The 25602-nt window shown below is 43.8% G+C and overlaps 2 protein-coding genes across 2 annotated transcripts in view; one reads left to right on the top strand and one right to left on the bottom strand.

Moving 5' to 3' along the window:
- Positions 1-5672: 5672 nt before the first annotated feature.
- LOC107395910 (transcription cofactor HES-6) lies at positions 5673-8393 on the bottom strand. Its single transcript, XM_015975385.3, has 4 exons — positions 7699-8393; positions 7463-7549; positions 7302-7383; positions 5673-6777 (listed from the first exon to the last, which is right to left on the bottom strand). Exons 1-4 carry the CDS (start codon positions 7783-7785, stop codon positions 6353-6355), a joined length of 681 nt encoding a protein of 226 aa, XP_015830871.1. The 5' UTR covers positions 7786-8393; the 3' UTR covers positions 5673-6352.
- Positions 8394-22934: 14541 nt separating this feature from the next.
- cab39 (calcium binding protein 39) overlaps positions 22935-25602 on the top strand; it is a 59959-nt gene continuing 57291 nt past the window's right edge. The window contains exon 1 of the mRNA XM_054743457.2: positions 22935-23106. The gene's annotated coding sequence lies outside the window, so the exon portion shown is untranslated. The remainder of the gene's footprint in view (positions 23107-25602) is intronic.

Below are 25602 nucleotides of genomic sequence, written 5' to 3'. Positions count from 1 at the left end.
TTCCGACAGTGCGAGCTATTTTTCTCCAAGAATTATTTACAACAACATGTTGATCACGGTGATCTCTGAGAGCTGAATCATACAAATGTCTGTATTTATGAAACTCTGCCATACTAGTTCTTGCCGGTCCGCCATGTTTTTCCGCGTCCGTCCGCGTGGTTAGAAATTTTCCGAGGTGTGCATTGCGGAAATCTTGGGCCGTGCGGAGACGCGGTGGAGGGGCGTGGTTGTTAAAATGACGCAAAATGACGCAACTTTTCCGCGCGGAGCCGTGCGGACCTCGCGGACGCGTCAAGCATAAACCAACCTTTATAGGGCAGGAGACAGGCCTCTGTACAAATCACTCAGGAACACGTTGAACAAGGAGATCAGAGCTGCTAAAATTAAGTATGCAGCAAAGCTGAAAAACCAGTTTACAGCCAACAACTCCACATCACTGTGGAGAAACATTCAGCACATTACCAACTACAGGAGACCATCCTTCATTTCTGATGCTAACATGGTTTGGTGTTTTTTTTGTTTTTTTTTTTTTTTTGGTGACTTGTACCATTTTGTTTGTTTTAATGTAGGTTTTGTGTTAGATTTAGTAAACAAGTAAAACTTACTTGTATAAAGGGGTAGGGACATATAAGTTCCCACTTCAGCCTACTCCTTTTCAAACAGAGAAGAAAGCCCTTTTCAGACAGACATTCTGGAACATTTGCGGACAATTCAATCCGGTTTTTAACCGGAACTGTGTTTTCAGACACACCACTTTTGTACCGCAACTTGTCCTTTCGGCTGCGTTCACACAGCAGGGAAAAGTTCCAGATGTCTGACGGCGGCGGGGGGAGAATCGGACTTATGTTAAGAAGAAGAAGAAGAAAATATCATTTCTATAGCGCCTCTCAAGATAAAAATCACGAGGCGCTTAAGCATAATTCTGCGCACACGAAGACGCATAAGAGTCCTGGATGATGAAGCTCATTGGTTAAAGGAATCACTGAAGCGGTGTGAAGCGCTCCGTCGCGCGTCTAGACGGTACCGTAGGAGGCGAGCTGCCGTGGTTCGCCGCATGCTACAGCAGCGGGCTATATAGGTGCGCACAGCGTCCCCCGGTCCCCTCCTCCTCCCCCTCCCTCTTGTCCGGAACTTTACCTCACCAGTCTGAAGCAGCCATCCTGTCCGTAACAAGTCCGGACTTGTTACTAGGGGCTTCGTCCGGATAAATTCCGGAACACGTTATCCGGATGTTTGTATTCAGACAGAAAGGTCTTACGGACAGATTCCGGAACATTTCCGTTTTTCATGGCCTGTCTGAAGGGGGCCGAAGGGATGATGATATGTATTTTTTCTGTTTGTGGTATTTAAAAAAAAATATGTATGTTTTCTTTGTTTGAAATAAACTAAACTAAACTAATCATGGCCTTGCTGAGGAGCTAAATGGCTTTTACTGTCGCTTTGAGGAAAGGAATGTCACACCCCTCCTCCACTCCAGCATAGCGGCAGCCGCCACCCCTCACCTGGACACTCTTACTCCTCTTTCCTCTAAATCACAAGCTGCGTTCCTTGTGAAGGAAGAGGATGTCTGCAACATCTTTAGGAGACAGATCGTACGGAAGGCACCAGGCCCAGATGGAGTAACTCCTTCCTGCCTCAGGACCTGTGCTGTCCAACTAGCACCTGTCTTCACAACGATATTCAACAGATCGCTGGAGCTGTGTGAGGTTCCACCATGCTTCAAAAGCTCCACTATCATCCCAGTACCGAAGAAATCCTCCCCTACCGAATTGAATGACTACAGACCCGTGGCTTTGACATCAGTAGTCATGAAGTCCTTTGAGCGCTTGGTGCTGTCCCATCTTAAAAGCACCACAGGCCACCAGCTGGATCCCCTGCAGTTTGCCTATAGGGCAAACAGGTCAGTGGATGATGCAATTAACATGGGGCTGCACTTCATCCTGGAACATCTTGATCAACCAAGGACCTACGCAAGGATATTGTTTGTGGATTTTAGCTCTGCTTTTAACTCTGTTATACCAGAAATCCTCACCTCAAAGCTTTCTCAGCTCACTGTTTACCCTGCCATGTGTCAGTGGATTTCCAGCTTCCTGACAAATAGGAGCCAGCATGTGCGGTTGAACAACGTTACGTCTGGCACAAGGTTGATCAGCACCGGTACACCACAGGGGTGTGTCCTTTCTCCACTGCTCTTTTCATTGTACACCAATGACTGCACCTCTAATGACTCAGCTGTAAAAATCCTGAAATTTGCAGATGACACCACTGTCATTGGGCTCGTCCAGGATGGTGATGAGTCTGCTTATCAGCGAGAAGTTGAGAGGCTGGTGGTCTGGTGTAGTCAGCACAATCTTGAGCTTAACACCCTTAAGACTGTGGAGATGGTCGTGGATTTTAGGAAGCTTCCCACAGTGCTGCCCCCCCTCACAATATCCAACAGCCCAGTGTCAATGGTGGACTCATTCAAGTTCTTGGGAACTATCATTTCCAGGGATCTGAAGTGGGAAACAAACATCAACTCCATCCTCAAAAAGGCTCAGCAGAGGATGTATTTCTTATGGCAACTAAGGAAGTACGGCCTACCACAAGAGCTGCTGATCATCTTCCACACTGCTGCAGTCGAATCCATACTTTGCTCATCCATCACTGTCTGGTTTGGGTCAGCCACAAAAATGGACAAATGCAGACTACAGCGTATTATTAAAACAGCAGGAAAAATCATTGGTGCCCAACTGCCCTCTGTCCAGGAACTGTACATCAGCAGGACCAGGAAAAAGGCAGTGAATATTGTCCAAGATGCCACACATCCTGCATCTACTCTCTTCCATCTCCTCCCATCTGGCAGACGCGATAGATCGCTGTACAAAAAAACTACCAGACACAAGAACAGTTTCTTTCCTTCAGCCATTTCTCTCCTGAATCTGTAGATTCTTTTACCGTCCTTTTACTATAGTTTTTAATACTTATTCAGTATGCTTATGGATATGTGTGTGTGTGTGTGTGTGTGTGTGTGTGTGTGTGTGTGTGTGTGTGTGTGTGTGTGTGTGTGTGTGTGTGTGTGTGTGTGTGTGTGTGTGCGTGCGTGTGTGGGTATGTATATATGTGTGTGTGTAAGTGAACATGTGTGTAGGTATACATTTTCTTATGTGTTTTAGGTATTTTTATTCTCATTTATTGTGGTTGTTGTATGTTTTAGAGAGCGAACATCTATCGAAGACAAATTCCTTGTAAATGTAATTTTACTTGGCCAATAAATCTGAAATCTTAATTTCATCTATGGTGCCTTAAGATTTATTGTGAAGCACTGTCAGTTTTTTAAATCCTGTACAAATAAATTTTAACACACGTGTCTCACTCCATGCTGCACGTGCTTGCGTCTGACTGGGCGCCATTAATGAGCAGTGAAAATGCAGACAGCGCCTCGCTGACCAGTGCGAGCCAGGGAGAGGAGATGTCAGAGATGGTTTTTACAACAGCGTGATGAAGATGTTAGGTTCATGGGTGTAATTTTAATTAGATCAAAACTGGTTTTCCAATCCAATTTTATTTATAAAGCGCATTCACAAGGCATTACAACCAAACAAGGCGCTGTACACTAAAAATGTTGGTTAATTAAACAGGCGTTATATAAACATGTCGAACACAGATAAAAGATAAAGAGGAAATACAACAAAATTCCCAAAAATAACAGCTAAAAATCATTAAGACACAGGGTGAAGTAAAAATAGGAAAAAATCTGTTTTATTACAGATGTTTCGTTTTCTTTCAGAACCATTAGAATAATGTCAACATTTTAGGTGCAGTACCAGCAAACAGCCACAAGAGGGGGCGACATTGGTCCAACAGACGGTTTACATTTACCTGTATGTAACTCTCCAAGCAGGGAGAGGAAGAGTGGGTTGATGATGAAGAGCATCTCCACAAGGGGGCGCCAAAATGTAGTAACCCAGAAAAGATCTAAACGTTCTGACCAAACCACATCTTCCTAATTTAGAAGGAAATCAAGCAAATAAATAAGAAATGTTAAAACACACAACAGTGATCAGAGTGAAAATAACTCTCCTGCTGGTGTTTTTCTGAAACTTGAAGCGATTTACTCTGACTGGCTGATTTGAGGATATCTGATGAAACATTTCATCAGCTCCATCAGGGTTTCGACTCGTTTCAGGAGCAGCTGAATACATCCTGGTGTTTGTATCTCTGGACTTTCTCAGCTCCCCGGGTTCCGTTCCCAGTCCTCCCAGTGCCTTAACTCACTGGTCCAGTTGACTGCATCATGGTTTATACCCGCCTGCTGCTGCGTTCCCCTGAAAGTTTTTTTTAATCATTAAACACAAAATCAGTTTTAACAGAATCACAGCAAAATGACCCAAAAGTCTCCTAAAGGGGGTCTGAGCCGAGCTTTTCAAAGCCGTGAAACTCTAAACTCAGCTTCCACAAAAGATGCTTTTATTGTTCATCATGATGAAAAGACTTTCAGAGCTTGGAAGAGGATCCAGCTCAGCCCGCTGTTCAGCTGGGGAAGAGAGGACGACTGGATCCCCCAGGGATCTGGTCCAGCACCACATGGTGTCCTCTGCCATTGAGTCTGTCACACCATCTGTTGACCTTCAGCCTCACAGCTGATGGTTTTGGATCCAGACGTCCTCCCTCCTGTTGGAGCGTCTGAAGCTGATCTGGAGTCAGCAGACTGAGGTGTGATGAAGAGGATGATGGATCCGCTCTTTTCTTTTCAAAAAGGGTTTTTCTGATTTAAATTGTTTATTTCTAAAGCCCCTCACCACCCCCAGTCAAGAAGGCACAAGGTGTGCAAGAGAAGAAAGACCAATAAGAAGAAACACTAAAACATGAAAGTGATCTAAAGCTTTGATCTTAGGGAGGGATGTGGCCTGCCTGGTCTCTGATGGGAGTCAGGTCCACAGCCAAGGACCAGAAAAAGCACCATCAGCCCTGGTCTTGCGTCTGGACACAGGCGCCACTAACAGGTCCATCAGAACTGAGCGTAGAGGTCTAGGAGGGACGTGATGGGTCACAAGTAAAGCTGAATATGGTGGCGCTGATCCAGATAAGAACCAGCATCTCACTGGTAACCAGTCCAGGGCAGCCAGGAGTGGGGGAACTGTGAAAACTAACCAAATAAGTAAGAAAAGTTCTCTTCTGATTCCGGATGAACCTAGTTGTACTTTCTATCATCCCTGATGTGAGAGCAGGGACGGATCGTGTCCCTGAACAGCCTCTGGAGCTAACGGCTAGTTTAAATCCAGCCCAGACCACGGAGCTGCTGCCAGCAGCAACAACAGCTGTCAGCTTTTACTGTCAGTCTCAGACTTTGAAGTTCGCAGTCAGGATCTGTCCAGCAGCTTTGATCCCGCTCCTGTTTCCTTCCACTTTCACACCCAGGTCCTCCTCTCCGCTGCCTCCTGAGCTCAGTAATCTAATTACTTTTACTCTTTTAATAACATAAAATGACCGAAATCCCGAACATGTGCTGCTCATGAGACGTAAAGGATTAGATTTTAGTAGAGTGCTTGTTTTTATTTCAGCAGCCTGCATTTGAGTTGACCCCCGTGTGAGGGGGGCCACTGAGCAGCCAGAGCCCCCCCGCAAAAAAGGATCTCACAGGAACCCGCTAACAGTATGAGACCGAGGTGAGACTGACGGAGAGCACACGGTTCAGCAGAGCAGAAAAAGGTCATTTTAATCTTCGATGATTCTAAATCAGCACAAAAATCTAGGAAACTAAGTCTTACCAGCCCAGAGCGCTTTAGTTTTCATTTATCCAACAAAGACATTTCTAAACACATCAGGAGCCTAAAGCTTTAACCAACTACAAGAACATGTTTATATTAATCAGAGGTGAGCCTCTCGTGTGCTAAAAAAGAGCTTTTCCAGATTCAGTCACACACAAAACAAGTGTTAAACCAATTCTCTGTGTCCATCGTTGGGTTGGAAGTGTTGGGTGGGGGGAGGCTTTCATCCTCCAGGTGTGAAAGAAGTCTGAGGAGAGGACTCAACGGTGGGAGGTGGGGGGGTGGGTCCGGGCTGGAGCGGACCACAGCCAGGGCCCGGGAAGCTCAGCCAAACAGTTTCATGATGTCCAGAGGAACCCAGGCTGTGTTTGGGTCACATGGTCGTGGACTCTGATGTCCCTCAGACTGGATTTGGTCCCTTCATGTTTCAGTTGGAGTCTGTGTGGAGTCCAGAGGTTCTGAGTCAGTGCAAGTCATCAGCTTTCCAAACTGGATCAAGTCCAGGAAGACTGGAGAAGTAGGAGTGTCTCTTTCTGAAAGAAGTCCTTGGATCTATCCACTAAAAGTCCACAGGTCCACCCGGCTGTGTGGAGACCTCAGTCCTACCACGGCCTCCACATGAACTGAGGGTAGGTGATGGTGGGAACCCCCACCACTGCCCTGCTCTCAGCTCCCTCCACAGAGCTCTGGTTGTGCTCTCCGTCCGTCTCGTCTAAGTCGGAGCACAAGTCCTCACTGAAGGAGGTGGACAGGGCCGGAGACAGTGCCGAGGCCTCGCCACTGGACGAGCGCCTCTCATCCGGAGAGGCTGAGCAGCTGCCAGAAGAGTCCGTGATCAGGTCCATCAGCATGTCCTGCAGGTGGTCCTCGTTGAGGGGCATGCTCTCAAGCAGGTGGTTGAGGAGCTCGGCGGCCACGGCTGCATCGATGCCCGGGCAGCTGGACACGAACATGTGGACCTCGTGCATGCACTGGATGTAGCCGGCTGCAAACCGCTCGCTGGCTTCCCGGTTCTGGATCTCAGTCTCTGTGGGAGGACAGACGCAGTCAGCCATGTCCACCTGAGACAGCAGATGTGCTCCTTTAACCCTGACAGGCCGACCTTAGCCTCCTTACCTGACTAAAGCGTCGACATGTTCAAAAAAGGAGATTTATGAGTAAAAATGAAACATTATTACCTCCATCTTAAACTTCATAATAATAATAATAATGACTTTTTCTTGATGTGAACTCGTGAAAACGAGTTTTTACAAATGTGAGTGAAACATCACAGATCAAGAGGTCGTGACCCTCTGAGTTAAGACCCCTTTAACCTTTCTGCTGAAAACACAGATTTTTGCACTAAATGCAGAACCTGAAATGTCTAAAACAGAAAACGGGTTTATGGAAATAATCCAAGGCTGGTTCGACATCAGTGTGATGTCACGTTTGAAATCTGTTTAAACTTTAAAGGAGCAAGTAACATGTTTGATGATGCTCCATGTCTCCTGGACTGAGGTGACCTCCTGTCCAGCTGTCCCGGTCCCAGGAGCCACTCAGAGTAAATCTGACCTTGGGTTCGGTTCTTCAGGATGTCCTCCACTCTTTTCACTGTCATCTCCAGAACTTCAGCGTTCTCAACCTTTGAATGAAGCTGTGGAAAAGATCAGGTGCGGCATTAGCAGATCCGTGGAGGATCCAGGGTCAGAACCAGGATCTGGGGGTATACTCACGTGTGTGTCTGCCAATAAGCTGCGCAGCTCCAGCAAACTCTCATTGATGCGAGCCCGTCTCTTCTTCTCCACCAGAGGCTTCCTGGTCTGCGGGGACAGAAACAGCTGGTGAGAGGCAGCACTGACACTTCCTCCATCCTGTTCTTTAAAGGATCGTTTCATCCGGACCAAAAACGTCCCAGACTTGCATCCATAGAGACGCAGCGGGACGCGCGTCTCCATCCGTCCATCTGTACCTTCCTGTCTGCTTTCTGGATCCCGTAATGGGACTCGTCCTCCTCCAGGCAAAGTCCGCCGTTGCTGGGCCGAGCAGAGGGGGCCATGACGGTCGGACCTCGGGATTCTCCGGGAGCTCAGCTGGCAAACGGAACCGGTTCCGTTTTGTTCCCAAATAAAGATGAGAATGGATGAAGCGGCAGGCGAGGCGCTGTGCGGTTATTGTAAGATCCAAGGGGGTGTGGGTGCAGCGCTGGGGGGGCTGCTGGGAGCTTTTATAGCGGCTCATTAACATGTGAAAGCAGGCCGAGGCGCTGGCGCGGGGCGCCACCGGAGCGCACACGGCCGGAGCCAATCAGCGCTCGGTTCCTTTGTCCCCGGGTCTGACCCGGTCTGAGCCCAGAGCAACTGGACCGGCTTTAATCACACAAAAGTGTTTTAGAGGCTTTTCTCTGCGATCAGCTGCTGGAGGAAGAACGCGAACCAATGTCCCCGAGTCAGAACTCGTCTGACCTCCGGCATCGTTTAACCAGGTAACACGCGGACGAACTTCTGGTTAAGCCTTTGTTCCAATAATAATAAATCAGATGTGCTGGGACCCACCCCCTCCCCCAGCCTCAGCAGCTTTTTTCCGGCTGCAGGCGGATGTAACGCGATGCCTTCAGCCGGCAGCTGCTCCCGGCGGCCCCTCCGCTCAGCCCAGCCAGCCGGGGGCGTTAAGGGCCCTTCTCCAAAGAAAGCGACAGGTGTTTGCCCCCCCCCCCCCCCCCCCCCCGCGTGGGGAACGGGGTCGATGATCACCAACAGAATTCCTCTCAACTGTTTAGGAAAAATACGTGTGTGTGTGCGCGCGCGTGCGTGCACCGCTGCAGAGCTCCAGGTAGGGACGCGATGCGTTTTTACTCGCGCGTACTTCCAAGAACCAAAGGCTTCCCAAAAGAAGGAAAAGCTGCAGATCTTTGAAGTGCAGTTCTTTGTTTTTGGCACCTCGTGACTGGTTTATAGTGGGTGGAGTGGGGAGAGAGAGCAGCTGTCTCGCTTTTGTTGGAGCTCCTCTGAGGGACCAGGCGTCCCCTCACGTCTCTCCCTCCTCCGTCTGGGACTGAAAACAACGTTAAACCAGAGATGAATGAGTCTTAACAACTCGCAGCCAGCCTGGAGACTCTTTCTTCATTTCTTTGGACAATCGAATTAATTCCAAATGTTGCAACAGAAAAGCGAACGAGACCCGTTCTTGTCACACATAATTATTCCAACATCTTTAATTCATGCAGCCTTTTGATCAAGTTCTCCCAGGTTTTTACACCAAAGGTCACTGAGGTCGGGTGCAGATAACCACTCAGAGACCTGTTGTTCCATTTAACTCTAAACAGGAAGGACTCTTGGGACTAAACATCTCATTTACAGGGGACTCATCATCTGATGGTCACACTTCAGTAAAAATAAAGAACTAAATGTAGAGGCGATTAAAGCTCTTCAGACTCATCTTCTTGATTGTGTCATATTTCCTCTGAAACCCTCTCCTGCCTGCTTTCTGCTGACATCATTATTTTCTTTGACTGTTTTGCTTCTGCTCTGTATTTTTGGCCTCTGTCATTCAAAGCTGGAGGGGGTCATCTTGCTTCATTTGATCTGATTATGTGGAGAACATTTAATTCAACATCCACAGGTGATGCACACACCGTCATGCTGGGGGAGGTGGAGACCCGGAAACATCCTCCTTCACTCAGTTAACTTCATAGTTAACCCCCGTCCCTGGTTTCTAGGGCAACAGTGTCTCCACGCTCACATCAAGCGCTCCAAGCACGGTGTCCTTCAGCTGAGTTGTTGATCCTGAGTGGGGTAATTCTTTCTATTCTTTCTCCGTCAAAATTAATGGTCAAATACGGGAACTATCCGGTCAACACAAGCCTTGCTTTTAACTGTTTTGTTTTCTTTTGAAAATTGTTGGAAAGAGATCAAATTTAACTTGATTAACACCAGAGCCAGTGCGCTGTTATCTCTGTGACGGTAAACGAGGGAAAAACAAATTGATCGGATCCTGCACGTCTTTTAACACATTGGTCAGGATTGACGCACTTTGTTTTCATTTAGTTGGTTAAAAAAAAGTCAGGCTCGGGTCGGGCCAGAGACTCCTGAAAACCTTTTCGGACCGGGTCGGGCTGGGCCTCCGCCCCCTCGGGCCGGGCCGGACACGGGCTCAGATTTTAGGCCCGTGCAGGGCTCTACCACTCACCCTCTTGGGCCGTTGTTATTCTGCTCTGGATATCACCCCGGCTCATTCCTCTCCATACCCCACCTAAACTTCCGCACCATAAGTCCCTTCTTCAAACATCCCTCTCTGATTTACAATACTCACCTCTGTTTTCCCCTAGACACCGCTTCCCATTTCCTCCATCTGCTGGACCTCCAGTGCACCCTTAGTTCTCCTTTTTAAAAAATAAAGAATTTTTTTTCCCCTTTAACAAGTCTCCGTCTCTGATTCTGCATGTCTTGGGTTAGACATTTACCCCAGAACATGACAATAATGACTGGTACGATGTAACTGTCCCAGAAATGAAAGCGTTTATTGCCTTTCAGTTCTGCATGGGGCTTGTGGAAAAGCCTGAGATTGAGGATTATATATATAAAACAATTATAAACAAAATAAACCAAAGAATGGATGAGTGAAATGTGTTCATGACGCTGAAGCACCAAAAACAGTGTTCTTGATTGATACGCAGTAAACACAAAATACCAATAAAGTAATAAATATTATATATATACATACATAGTTATATATGTCAACATAGGAATATATGTATATATGTATCATAAACAATAACAACACTAAGAAAATAAGACAAAAACATAACAAAACACATATCTGCAAATGTGATGCAATCCAATATGGCTGCCACCTGATGGCGTCACAATATGCAAATTATGTGAGTGAATTTGTTCCCATCACAAAATTTGGCTCATACTGAAGATTTTTCTAATTTACAATATACCTCTCTCTCTCCAACCAGATTTAAGCTACAAGTTATTTAAATAGTGATATAAAAAAACTCATATTTTACTGAAAAAACTGTGGCGCCTAAAGGGTTAACATCAAGAAAAGAGAATGAGTCAAGTTTTAAAAGTTTAAAGATTTATTACTAAACAAATTAAACAAGACTAACTTTAAACACTAGGTGTATAGTGTAACTAAGGTGAAGTAAGACTGAGAAGGGTGTATGTGTGAAATGTTCAGAACCAGCAGATCCGGAGAAACGATTAGTTCTGATGGGAGTGAAGATGATGTTTCGCGCTAAGCTTTGGTTTGGAGATTTATAACACACATTAAGACGCCATTCTGCCGGCCTACGTACCCTTGGCGGAAGTCCCCTTTAGATCAGGAATGTCGAGGTTCAGCTCATCAACATATATACCGGACAATTCATTTCCATAGGCTCCAATAACACATTTTTGTGCTAAAATGGGAGGTGGCCACCACCGCCATTTTGACCGTGTCACAGGTTCCGTCAAGCCCAGACAATTCCATAAAAGGGAAGAGAGGAGGAGCTGAGGGTGGGGCTGTAAGGCTGGGATCAACTGACGACACCCGGTCGAACTAGTTACATCCTAACCTGAAGCTAACCCAAAGCTAATGCGGAGGTGGGAGCTAAGCTAACGGAGGTAGCAACCTAGCTACAACCGGAGTTAACTGTGCACAACACCAGAGCTTCTGAGTCAGAGATACGCCGGGCTGACCGCTGGGTAAAACCGGGTGAAACACAGAGGTCTCCGAGAGCTCCACAAGCCGGCAGCCGCACAACAGACAAGCGCCGCTGCGCAGAGCTGCCGCTGCGCAGAGCTGCCGCTGGTGAGAACCGGGTGGAAAGGTTTCCATCCCAGAGCTCCACAAGCCGTCAGCCCGCCGCAGCACACAGAGGCCGCGATCAGACAGATGTGCCGAGCTGCGGGGAGAAGTGGCGTATTTTGGCGGTTCTGGCTTGCCATAAGAACCAGCCGTCAGCCCGCCACAGCACACAGAAGCCGCGGTCAGACAGCGATGCGCCAAGCTGCTGGGAGAACCAGCCGTCAGCCTGCGCAGCTAACAGAAGTCGCGATCAGACAGAGATGGACCGGGCTGCGGGGAGAAACAGCCGGCATTCCGGGTGGAAAACATCGGTCTCCCGAGAGCTCCACAAGCTGATAGTGGGAACCCAGCTCCACCAACATGTTATATTTCAAGTGCAGCATTATATTAAATGCACTGGGTTTTACCCTATTACATTTAAATTTCATGGTTAAACAGTACATGTTAAAATCTAAGCTCAGCTCGGCAGTGACCTAAAATACATAAATATAATTTTACTTACCAAAAAAAATGAAGTGGAGACTCCTTGGACGCTCTATTAGTGCAATTAATGCCACAGCAAGTAATTTTGTCCAACAGTTGCACAAATAATATCCAAACAAGAATACACAAACACAGAGACTCAAAATCCCGGAGCAGTTTCCAAGCCAGGCCGAGGCGAGAGACAGCAGGAGCGATTTGTGGCAGCGGCAGCACGAGTGGCACATGCAGTGGCAGCTCTGACCCTGGGTGGTGCCACGGCTTTTAGTGGCACCTGCCACTGCTGCCACAGACAGGGCCAGATTAAGACTTCGTTGTACCCTGGGCAACAATATTAAAGGGCCTCATCATCACGACCCAAGGATCACCATAATATGGTCACATACAGAATATTTTACTGTAATATGCAGTAAATATACTCAATACTTGAATACCTGACATCACGTAACCCACTCAGGGTAACCTTTGACCCACCTCGTGTGTACTGACCAATGAGGAGAGGGTCTTAACTTGAGGCCCTCTCTTCATTGGTCAGTCTGCATGAGACTGACTCTCAACCGCTCTCAACTGACGTTCAGTCGTAGGCAGCGAAGCGTCTCTGTGCAGCGCAAAAGCCCGGGTGGACAGTTTGTTTAATACAGGGTGATCATATTTCCATTTCCAAACAAGAGGACAGGGGATCTGTGCCTATGACGTCACACTATGGCAACGCTACACAAACCATGTTGGGACCCATTTTTTGTAAGAACTAAATTAATATCAGATTCTGCCAATTAAAGGGCTCCAAAACAATTCATATATAAATATTTAGCATATTTATTGCAAAATCTCATTTTTCTGCTTGAGTGCTGCAACAAGGTTTTATTAATAATAAATTATTATACCTTTTGTTTTACTACAGCATCGGTAAGCTTCCTGTGCACAGATTATTAAGGATGCTTGTTTCAGCTGTGAGATTAGACGATAGGATCAATGAAAAAATAAGTTGTCACACACTCCATGGAAACTTTCAGAGAATCCACAAATAGTGGCTTTCACATGGTTTTGTTACTTTTTGCAAGTTCAGAAAAGCAGCAGATGAGACAGCATGTCTGATAATTTAGTTTTTCATCTGATAATATTAGAACATGTCAGTGATGTCTGAGGGGCTTTTATGAACACTGTATAACTAATACTCCTGGACAGGGTATGAATTACACAGAGGCTTCTGGGGTGGGGGGAGGGGGGTTCTGTTTTGCCTTGGCCCCCAAAATGTCTTGAAACGGCCCTGGGTGTGTGACTGAGTTTTGAAGGTGATCTGAATTGTATCAGATGTATAAACATTACATGTATATAACTTGTTTTATACAGGTAAAAACGTGTAGTGGAGATAAATCTACCTACATTTTACTTTTTGTTTTGTTTTCTTGTTTTTATTGAACTATTTCCTGTCCTGTCTGTCTCTCGTCTTCCTGCATCTCCTCTAAACTCTCCAGAAAAAACTGCTGCCTGGATTCTTACTTTTTCACCTCATCAGTTACTTCTGAGCAGATCAAAGGGATCTCCTGACCGCAAAGCGGAGAGCGCGTTTCGATGCTGCGTCAGTGAGGTGAAATCACCGCAGCACAGGTGATGAGCTCCGCAGTAGCAGAGCGCTTCAGGCGCAAATAAGACAGAAAATAGAGAACATGAGCGGACACGAACGATCGTGTGTTAATTATTGTTTTTTGGTTGCGCCACTTTGAGAATGGACCGTGCGCTGGACGCTGCCTGGAGTGCTGCGCTACAACGATCAGCGCTCTGCTGCTCTCTGTGCTCTCTGCTCAAAAGAGTCCATAAATGATGTAATATAGGTAGAAAAGGTTTTTTCCGGCTCTCCTGTATGTGTAGGATAAACAGCTCCGCCATAATTCGATCCCTGCTCCTGGATGAAAAGCCGGACATTTTCATCAATACAAGAACCCCCAGTCAGGACGTCCCGGACAGAGAGAGAAAAGTGGACATGTCCGGGGAAAACAGGACGGCCACCCTAGTTTAATATAAAGCGGGAGATTACAGATACAGTACTTTGCTCGTGCCCTTGCTGCCCAGGGCCCTTTAGAGTTCGTGGGCACTGGACAATTGCCCAGTTGCCCATATGGTTAATCCGGCCTTGGCCACAGAACCTGCCACGGCTGCCACGGTACCTGCGGCTGCCACAGGCTGTAGTGACCTCAGTAATTGCAGCACTTATTGCATCATCGGCCTCATTATGTCAACGTTTTTTTTTTTACTTTATTAACAAAACCAAAGCACAAGGCTGTCACCGAAAATATTTGAAATGTAATGTAATGCAATCAGAAGCGTTATTTATTTTTTACATCATTTTTATTGCTCCCCCAGACGAATCCGTGGCAGCTCTAGTCACAAGCATCTGGCTGCAGTTGAAGACCGGCGTTGGGTCACCGGCCTCCGGTACGGAGTCAGGAAGCAGTGGAGCACCAGAGGCAGATGGAGAGCGCCAGAGCAGTTCTGAATTTCTGAAATAATTTATGACAACTGCTACCAATGTGGATTGTAGAATAAAAAGAGAAAAACTGTTAGTTTTCTCTGTATTGTCAGTGCAATCGGGGCAGATATCGTCATCTGCCGGCTTAAAATGGGTATTGCAGTACATTTTTAACTTTTTTTTTAAACTTTATTTCAATCTGGTTTTCACATACATTCAGTTTACAATGTAACCTACATTCAACGTACTGAAGAATAAGCAAATACAAATGACCTCAGTTGAGGAAAATAAAAATTGCATTTAGAACTTGCAACAATTACCGCATGACACTACACCATAAAATAAATTATGATGCAAACTAATAATAAAATAAAAATAAAATATCATCAACAAACAAAAAATGTTCAGAGGTTGATATTTCAGTTTGATTCATTGGACTGTAATTTAAAGGAAGACGAAGACGAAGACTGTAATTTAAAGAACAAGAAACTCAGACATTGTTTCGTACAACTCAGTTATAGATTGGTTATTTTCTGATAATACTTTTAGAGATGTTATAAATTGTTTTATTTCATTTTTAAAATGGTTAATGTTAGGCTTGCTGTTTTTCCATTTAGTTTTATGTGTTTGGTATTTTCCCATGATGAAAATAATGTTCACCATTTTGGATATCTTTTTTGGCAGAGCATCCATGTAGATCAACACTTTAGATTTGTTAAGCCATACATCATTTCTCTCAATATTTAATAATCGATAAACATCCTCCCAAAAACCAGTTGTTACTGAATACGAGAAGAAAAGGTGCTCAATAGTTTCACATTCTGTCATACAAAAGACACACTGGTTCACTTCAAAATTAAATCTTTTTCTTAATGTTTCTGCAGCAGGATTGATATTATGTATTATTTTGAATTGAATTTCTTTCAACTTGGGTGCAATTGGCCATTTAAGATAGCTGCAATATGGCTTTATTAATGTAGTTTCCTTTCCTGTGATTTTTATTTTCTTTGATTTGTCAATATCATAGAATAACTATGTTTAACATACTTCCAATTACTTTGTTATTACATTTTTGTTCACCTAATTTAAATTTGCCAATTTTCAACTCCGGAAGTTTAATCACCACATTTGAATTAAGCAAGGTATTTTTAAACATGAATTTTAAGGGAAGTGGAAGCTCTACTGATTTGATTAAACTCTAACGGAGCACTTAAAATTAAATTTTTCGACAAAACATTCAAATTGTAACAAATTGCCATTTTTATCCATCAAATCTGTCACATAAACAATCTTTTTGTCATACCATTCTTTTTTTAATATAATCTTCCTATCCATGCTTTCGTTCTTTTTTTAAACACAGAAACAGTTTTGTTTACCTGTCGAAAGCATGGATTTACAAAGACACAGCAAGAACACACCTAAGATAATCTTCCTATTAATTTATAAATTTATAATTTAGCTTTATAAATAAAGCTTTTTTTTTATTACAATGGCTCTATTATTCCACAAGGTAGAGCTGTGTGGTGTAAAGTTGTGGCTGAATATCATTTTCCAGTAGAGCAGTATTTGTTTATGGAAGTCAGATAGTTTGATTGGTAATTTAGATATTTCAAAGTCACATTTTAACAGGAATTCTAATCCTCCAACCTTTTGGAAAATATATTTTCGTATGTGGAACCATATAGAATGTGGTTGTCTTAAAAAAGCTTTTATCCAGTTTAGCTTAAGTACACCAATCATGGCTTCAAAATCAGCAGCCTTTAGTCCACCATGTTCATAGTCTTTTACCATCACAGACTTTTTAAGGTAGTGTGTCTTGTTCCTCCATATAAAATTAAAAATGATCGAGTTAACTTTTTTTTATCAATTGGGGGGGAACATAAAGAGACTGACAAGGATAGATTAATTTTGATAAGCCCTCTGCTTTTGTTAATAAGATTCTGCCAATCATAGAAAGATCTCTCATGAGCCAGTGGTTGAGAGATCTTGTCATACCATCTATTTTATTCTTTATGTTTAGTTCTTCATTCTTATTTCTGTCTTTGGACAATATTAAACCTAGGTATTGTACTTCAGTTTTGACAGGAATGGAGCCTATATTTATCTCAACACATGGATGAAGAGATAGTATTTCACATTTTTTTAAGTTCAGACATAATCCTGAGACTTTAGAAAAGATTGATATTATATCTAATGCTTTTTCAATTAATGATTTGTCTTATAAGAAGATTACTGTGTCATCTGCAAATTGACTTATTTTAAATTCATAATCAAACATAGTGATTCCTTTAATTTGAGGGTGGTTTATAATTAGGTGTGCTAGCATTTGTGTACATAAAATGAATAATTTTGGCGAAATAGGGCAACCTTGTCTAATACCACGTGAAATCTTAATTTTTGGTGTTATCCCAGGGTTGAGCGAGATGTAACTATGGATATCATTATAAAACATTTTTATAATCTTACAGGAACCTTTTCCAAATCCGAGTTTTTTAAGCACTGTGAACATAAATTCATGTTCCACTGTGTCAAAGGCTTTAAAAAAGTCTATGAACAGTACGAGGTTATCTGGATGTGTGAACGAACGGTAATCAATCATATCTAATATCCGTCGAATGTGATTTTGAATATATCTTCCCTTAATAAAGGCTGATTGGTACTCTCCGATAAGTTTTCCAATTACATGTTTGAAACGATTTGCACTAAAGCCAGAAGTTTATAATCGTTACATAATAAGGTTATAGGTCGCCAGTTATCTAGTTTCAGTGGGTCTTTGTGTGATTTTGGTAGTAGGGTTATTAATCCTGTTTTCATAGTGGGGGACAAACATCCTGTTGTAATACATTCCAAAAACGCATTATATAGCAGCTTTTTTATGTCTGCCCAAAAATGTTTTAGAAATTCAGTTGTTAACCCATCTATCCCTGGTGATTTCTCATTTTTCATTTGTTTTAATGCATTTTCAATTTCTATTTCAGATAATTCTTCTTCCAGTATGTGCTTATCTTCAATGTCCACATTTATTATATCTTCATCAATTATTTCAAGTAGAAGGTCACAGTCTGATTTGTTGAATTTTGATTTATATAAGTGGCAATAGAAGAAAGAGATTTCTTCTTGGATTAAGTTCTGGTTCTCAATTATGTTATCATTCGTCCTAAATTTACTTATTTTTTCTTAGTTTGTCTTTGCTTTTCAAGTCCAAAGAAATATGTTGAATTCTTTTCACCCTTTTCAATCCATCTAGCTCGTGATCTAACATTAGGCTCCATTTGCCTTTTTTATATACATGTCATCTAATTGGGATTGCAGGGACTTTAATTTAGTAACATTATCTGAGGATAGTTGTGTACTAATTGTTATTGAATTAATTTCATCCATTACATCTTTTAGTTTTCTTTTTCTTAAAGTTGCCAATTTTTTTCCTTTGTCTATTGCTATTTGTTTGGCTTTAAACTTGAACCATTCCCCTTTACTGGCACTGTTCATATCCAGCATTTTAAGAAGAAGAAGAAGAAGAAAATATCATTTCTATAGCGCCTCTCAAGATAAAAATCACGAGGCGCTTCACAAAAACAAAAACAAAAAATATAAAAATTGTAAAAATATAAAAAAGCATTTCGAAAATGTTTAAAAATATATTTAAAATGAGCAAGAATAAGCAATTGGGATTTAAAAGAAAAAATGTTAAGAAAGAGAGAGAGTGAATAGGAAAGAGGGAAATCAGTGGATCCTGAGGAAGGTGGAATAGGTGGGGAGAGCAGAATAAAGAGAGAGAGGTGAAGAAGGTCATACAAAAGCCAGCTTGAACAAGTGAGTCTTCAGCTGCTTTTTAAAGGAGACCACTGAGTCCACTGATCTCAGGCTCAGGGGGAGAGAGGTCCAGAGTCTGGGGGCCACAGCAGCAAATGATCTGTCACCTTTGGTCTTTAGCCTGGTGCTGCACAACCAGTAGGCTTTGATCACTGGACCTCATGGACCTGCTGGGGTGTAGGGACTAAGAAGATCACCAATGTAAGATGGCTCTTGTCCATGTAAGGCCCTATAGACCAGAACCAGGATCTTGAAATGAACCCTGAAGTTGACTGGCAGCCAGTGAAGCTGGAGGAGAAGTGGGGTGATGTGGGTGTGTTTGGAGGACTTGGTCAGAAGCCGAGCACAGGCGTTCTGAACCAACTGTAGACGGTTCAGAGAGGTTCTGCTCAGACACGTGAAAAGAGAGTTACAGTAGTCTAAGCGTAAGGAGATGAAGGTATGGAGAACAGTCTCAAGTTCAGAGCGAGACAGAATGGGACTCAGCTTAGCAATGTTCCTGAGATGGAAGAAGGAAGAGCGAATAAGAGAACTGACATGAGAATCCAGGGTGAGAGCTGGGTCAAAGGTCACACCAAGATTCCTGACAGAAGGTTTGGTGTGGGAAGCAAGCTGACCAAGAGAGTCTCTGACTTTGGGAACCAGCTTGTCTGGGGCACAGATGAGGATCTCAGTCTTATCTTCATTCAGCTGTAGAAAGCTCCCAGCCATCCAGGTTTTGATAGAGTCTAAGCAGGTGTGTAACAGCTGCAGCTTAGACATCTCATGGGGCTTTAAGGAGATGTACAGTTGGATGTCATCTGCATAAAGATGGTAGGAGATTCCTGTGAAGGAGCTCAGGATGTGCTGAAGAGGAAGCAGATACAGGAAGAGCAGAGGCCCCAGCACAGAACCTTGTGGGACACCATGGGTAAGAGAGGTGGTGGAGGACCTAAACTTGGAGACGGCCACAGAAAAGGAGCGCTCAGAGAGATAAGAGGAGAACCACTCAAGAGCAGTTCCTGATAGGCCTACCCAGTCTCTCAGCCTCTCCAGTAGCAAATGATGGTCAACAGTGTCAAAGGCTGCAGTCAGGTCCAGCAGGACCAGAACAGAACTGTCTCCTGCATCACTGTGGGTAAGAAGGTCATTAGAGACCCTAAGAAGAGCTGTTTCAGTAGAATGAGCTCTACGAAAACCTGACTGGAAGCTATCATAGATGTTATGTTCATCAAGAGCAGCTGTGAGTTGTTTAGCCACAACCTTTTCCAAGATCTTGGAGATGAACGGAAGTTTAGAGATGGGTCTGAAGCTGCTATGGAGAGAGGGGTTGAGACTTTGTTTTTTAAGAAGCGGGTGGATTACAGCGTTCTTAAAGTAAGCAGGGACCTGACCAGAAACCAGAGAAGCATTAATTATAGAAAGCACGCTGGGACCGATGGACTGAAAAGCACTTTTAAACAAAGATGAGGGTAAGATGTGGAGGGGGCATGCAGAGGTCTTCATAGAGTTAACTAGTTTGGTTAGCTCAGGCAAAGAAACAGGAGCAAAGCTGTCTAGGATGATGGGCCTGGTTGGAGTCGGGAGAGGCAGCGATAAGGCTGAAGGAGAGATGCTAGATCTTACCTTATTGACTTTGTCCAGAAAGAAAGACAGAAAGTTCTCACAGTCTGCAACAGAGTGGATGGAGGCTGTAGGAGAGGCAGGAGAGACGATGCTGCAGATGGTGTTCAACAGCACCTTGGGGTTCCCTTTGCTCTGGGACACCAGGTTGGAGAAATAGGAAACCCTAGCGTCTCTGACTGCAGAGTTAAAGGATGTCAGAAGATCCTTTAGGTGCAGCAGATGGACGTGGAGATGGGTTTTCTTCCACAAACGCTCAATTTTTCTGCATTGGCGCTTCAGGCTGCGAAGGCTGTCATTAAACCAGGGAGTAGGGTTCACTGCAGGAACTGATCTGGTTCTGACAGGACAGATGTTGTCCAGAATGGAGAGGCAGTGCTCGTTAAACTGAGAAGTTAAGGAATCTGGGTCATTATCAGAAGAACAGGGTGGATAAAAAGCAGCAGAAAAATTGCTAGCTGTGCTCTCATTAAGAAAACGAGAACTAACCAGACGGCGAACAGGAAGTGGGGACGCAGAAACTGACAAGTTAAAGAAAATGCAATGGTGATCTGAAATATAAACATCCTCAGGGCAAACACTGTCAGCATTTAGACTCAGGGTAAAAACAAGGTCTAGAGTGTGCCCCCTGGTGTGTGTGGGGCCAGAAACATGCTGGGTAAAGCTGAAGGAGTCCATAAGGCTGGAGAAATTCATGGCAAAGAGATCGGAGGGATCATCAACGTGGATGTTAAAGTCACCAACAATCACCAGTCTGGACAGCTTCACAGTGGAGGATATAAAGTCACTAAACTCCTGAAGAACTGTTTGGACCTGGTGGATGATAAACCACTTCACAGTAGAACGGGTCTGTACGCCCGACTTTAATCAGCTGCAGTTCAAAGGAAGCAAAGTGACCAGAGGTTGTAGAGCTACATGGAAGATGGTCTCTGAAAACAACAGCTAGGCCTCCACCACGACCAGAACCCCGGGGCTGGCTAAGAAAAGAATAACCACTCGGGCAGAGTTCAATCAGACCAGAATAGTCAGATGTTTGCTGCCAAACTTCAGTCAGAAACATAAAATCCAGGTTTTTAGAGAGAATTGGATCATTGAGCAGGAAGGACTTATTGTTAACAGAGCAGGTATTTAATAGAGCCATGCTGAGTGAGGTGGAGGAATCAGAAAGTACAGAAACAGCTGGAGTTAGTGGATGTAAATTAGCAGGGTTAGATCCACGGTGTTTGTAAAAACCACTTATGGAGGGAACAGGAGGAGAAACCACTGAGGAATGAGGATAAACCGACCTTAAAAAACTTGGACGGATGAACCGCGCCGCAAAACGGCCTGGCGGGAATGCGGAAGTGGCGCTCAGGTCACCAAACAAAGGACAAGAAGCTAGAAGATTGTGCCGATGTTTACCAGATAAACCACGCTTTAAGAGAAGTCTTATTCTCACCTGGATTCCTGCTCGTTTACCTCTTTTCCTCTGACGTTTTCCCGGAACCGGACAAACATCGCTAGAGGTGCGCAGCTCTGGATCGTCGATTGGTTCCGGGCCGGTACGCCGCTCAGGTAAACAAACAGGATGGTAAATACTCGGTGCATCTTGGGTGATCGTGAACGAACGGAAGGACAAAAGAGTCTGGCGATCATAGGAGATGGTAGCAGTGACACTACTGAAGAAGATCGCAGGCAGGAACAAGGTGGAAAAGAGGAGGTTAGTGGAGAAAAGTTTGAAAAAGTGGCCGGTGACTGCGGCTAAGCCAAGCACAGGCGCCATCTTGCTGACCAGAAGTGGGTGGGTGGGTGGCACCTCCGATATAAGAGATTTAATCTGATTACAAAAATCATCATTTTGTAGTAGATCATTATTGAACTTCCGTATAGGGGAAGACTTAAATTGTTGCTTAGATGTTCTAATATCAAGACTGATCATGCAATGGTCCGTTAGCTGGGAGGCTGTTATTTTACAATCTGAAATGTCATTGCATATCTCATGTGATATCAGCCAGTAATCTAATCTTGAACACTGGCCATTTCCTGCCGAATTATACCATGTATACTGAACTGATGTTGGGTTTTGTGTTCTCCAATAATCAATAATATGTGTTTTTGTGCATAAGGATAGTATAGTGTCACTATAAATAGGTTGGGAATTTCTATGAGGCATTCGGTCTAACCACGAATCTGGGGCTATATTATGGTCCCCTCCCAATATTACGTTCTCTGTATTATACGTTACTTTCCATTCATTTATTTTTTGGCTTAGTTTTGAATAGAAGTTTTCATTAATTTCTTGGTTGTTATATCCATACACACACGTCAAAATATAACGTTTATCATTACACTCCACTAACACCATTAACCAGTCTCCTTTGTGATCAATTATGTTCCCTGAAAATCTATTGAATAAAATCATGACTCCTGCTGAGTGTGATGTTCCATGTACAAAGATGACGTAATCTCACATTTTAAACAACTTGGAAGTGAAAAGGCTGTTTCTTTCAGTCGGCTGATTTAAACCTTAAAAGGCTTGCAATTTAATTAAACGCTTTCCATCAACAAGTATTATAGGCTATTATAGGAAATGATATACAAACATATTTTATACAAACATATTTTAGTCCTCACAATACCCCTACATATTAAATAAATAATAACAAGCTTGTGAAAAGAATGTGGTTATGTTATACACAGAAATTATAGTATTTCAAACTTTCTTTTCTAGATTCAACGTGAATCACACAAGGCAGTAAGCTTATCAACGTCGGTCTTCAACCCGGAAGTGTCTGTGGATCTTCCACTAGAGCTGCCACAGATTTGTCTGGGGGAGCAATAAAAATGATGGAAATGCATTAACGCTTCTGATTGCATTACACTGTATATGCATGGAGTGACTGGGAAATGTATTTGTAAACCGCTTGAAATATGCTCTTGGGGCTTGGTAACCACTAGAGGGGTGAGGTCGCCCTCTAGTGGTTACGTTCCGTGTTGCCGTTACAGCCAGCGGCCACGGGGGGGGCGCCACTGCCCGCTACAGGGACCGAGTGACACAAGCCAGGCAGGCAGCCTCCGCAAGAACCAGGAGGTAACAGGGAGCGCACATTCATCAACAGTTCTAGATATAAGGGGAGGCGACGAGCGAGCAAAACAAAGCAGATCTTGTTCCAAAGACCACCTAAGCTGCCACTTGCAGTCTTAATCATTTTGGAGGAAAACAATAGAAGTACAGTTCGCAAGGTATTATTCTCTCTGTGTGTGTGTGTGTGTGTGTGTGTGTGTTAATGCACTGAATGTAATTAGAAGCGTGTCTTTCTCTACTGGAGGTGAATCTGGCCTGCCGATGGGCAGGCCGGGCTAGCGTCAGGCTAAGGTAGCAAACTCACCTTACGGGTTTTCCGTCGTCATTTAATATTGGTCATTTATAGGATGATAGAGTGGTTATAAAATGTTCGTAAACAAGAGGCCCTGTCGTGGCGTCGTGTGTGTCGAAATCAGACTTTCAGAAGCTAACAGCAGTAGCATTGTGTTTGCTAGGTACTGATTGAGGGCCACGTTAGCTTCCAAACAAGTTATGCTAAACAGTAAAAGCAACTAAACCTGTTATTTAGTCAATTGTGTTAGCATTACAGTGACCTAGCACCACCACAGAGCAGACGTGGGGTTTTAGCTTCAGGTAGTTCCTGTAAAACGAGACAAATGGCGTACCTGTCAGTAACGCTATGAGCCAGGTGCTCAGCTGGAGATTTCAGTGGCTGTGGATTTGTGTCGGAGCAGTTTTTTTTTAGTTGGAGGTGGTGGAGAACCTGCAGCTGTCAGGGGTGAAAAAGTTCAGGCAGGGCTAACTTCATCTGGCGTTCCACCGGTGTGATGCTAAAATGAAGGTGTGTGTGTGTGTGTGTGTGTGTGTGTGTGTGTGTGTGTGTCAGAAGGCTGAACAATAACCTGTAGAATAAATAAAGTCATCATGCTAGAGCAGCTTCTCTGCGGTGGACCACACCAGCTTCTGCCACAATAAATAATAATAATAATAAATAACATTTTAATTTCCTTTCTGAACTATTTCTGTTGATAGTTTTGATGTTTAAATCTGTTAGGTTGTTACTGACAGCAGCTACGTTTAAGTTTCACTTCCTGTTTGTGACTGAATGCTGCTGCAGCATGGAGGTGTAGTTCTCAGTCATCCTGGACGTGATCATCCTGAGAGTTTTAGCTGAAAACAGCTGGACGTTTCTGGATATGTTGGAGATATTTAGCCTCTCATCCAGTGGCGGCTCCAGAAATGTTTTTCTGCAGGTGCTATGAAGGAGCAAGTCTTTTTATTGAGGGTGCTATGAAGGAAGTGGTCATGCGTACCTATAGCTCTCTAAAACACCTTCAACACTAGCAGATACACATGCGTGCACAACACCTGAAACAATCATTAATAAACATCATAAACATATGAACAATCACTGACTTTTCCATGAAATCATAAACACACACAGCCACACAGAAAACCATCTATAGTGTTGCAAGGTTGGCTAACGTTAGTGTTAGCATTTCCAGCGGCCAAACCCTGGACTGCTGCGGCGGTTGAGGGTTGACTCTCTTCATCCAGATCCGAAGGTTTTTGGGGGTCTGAGATCACTTCCAAACATTCATTCATTTCTGACTGAACCCGTGGAAATGTGGGCAACAAACCCGATCCATCTTACCACTAGCTCTACCTTTCACTCGTTCACAGGTGGAAAATGAGGTCAAAGGTTAACATCAATTTCCCTTTTTGGTTGAAGTTTTTACTATCTATATGATAATTTACTGATTATTTTTGTTTTGTATGTTAAATATTATCACATCCACACGTTAAATTAAAATTAAATTGTAAAAAAAAATCTAATATTTACTTGGGGGTGCAATCAGGGGCGCAGATAGGATTTTCAAACTGGGGGGGCAAAGTTCCAATGTACCCTCCCCCAAACACACACACACACACACACACACACACACACACACACACACACACACACACACACACACACACACACAAACTATTCAATTCAAGTTTATTTATATAGCGCCAAATCACGACAAGAGTCGTCTCAAGGCACTTCACATAATAAACATTCCAATTCAGGCCAGTTCATTAAGCCAATCAGAAATAATGTTTCCTATATAAGGAACCCAGCAAATTGCATCAAGTCACTGACTAGTATCAGTGACTATACAGCAATCCTCATACTAAGCAAGCATAAAGCGACAGTGGAGAGGAAAACTCCCTTTCAACAGGAAGAAACCTCCAGAGAATCCTGGCTCAGTATAAGCAGCCATCCTCCACGACTCACTGGGGATCGAGAAGACACACACACACACACACACACACACACACACACACACACACACACACACACACACACACACACACACACACACACACACACACACACACACACACACACACACACACACACACACACACACACACACACACACACCAAGTAGTGTTTCTATGGTTACATTGTGATTTCTTAGTAAATATTCTATTTGGTGAGAGATAAACTTTATAGTATTTATCCTAGTGAATCTATAATTAAACGGGTAAACTAGTAGTAGCACATCCAATGTCAAGGAAAGCAAAAAGTTATTATCAGGAGAGGGAGAAAGTTTTAGTGGTTAGCAGCAGTGTGCTAGATGATGGCCCCCTCCATGAGGCCCCCGCAGCTCAGCAGAACATCGTTGTAGCTTCTTCTGGGGAGA

This window comes from Nothobranchius furzeri, chromosome 13 (genome assembly GCF_043380555.1).
Source record: "Nothobranchius furzeri strain GRZ-AD chromosome 13, NfurGRZ-RIMD1, whole genome shotgun sequence".
Taxonomy (NCBI): domain Eukaryota; kingdom Metazoa; phylum Chordata; class Actinopteri; order Cyprinodontiformes; family Nothobranchiidae; genus Nothobranchius; species Nothobranchius furzeri.
This window is presented reverse-complemented; position numbering and strand designations above follow the sequence as displayed.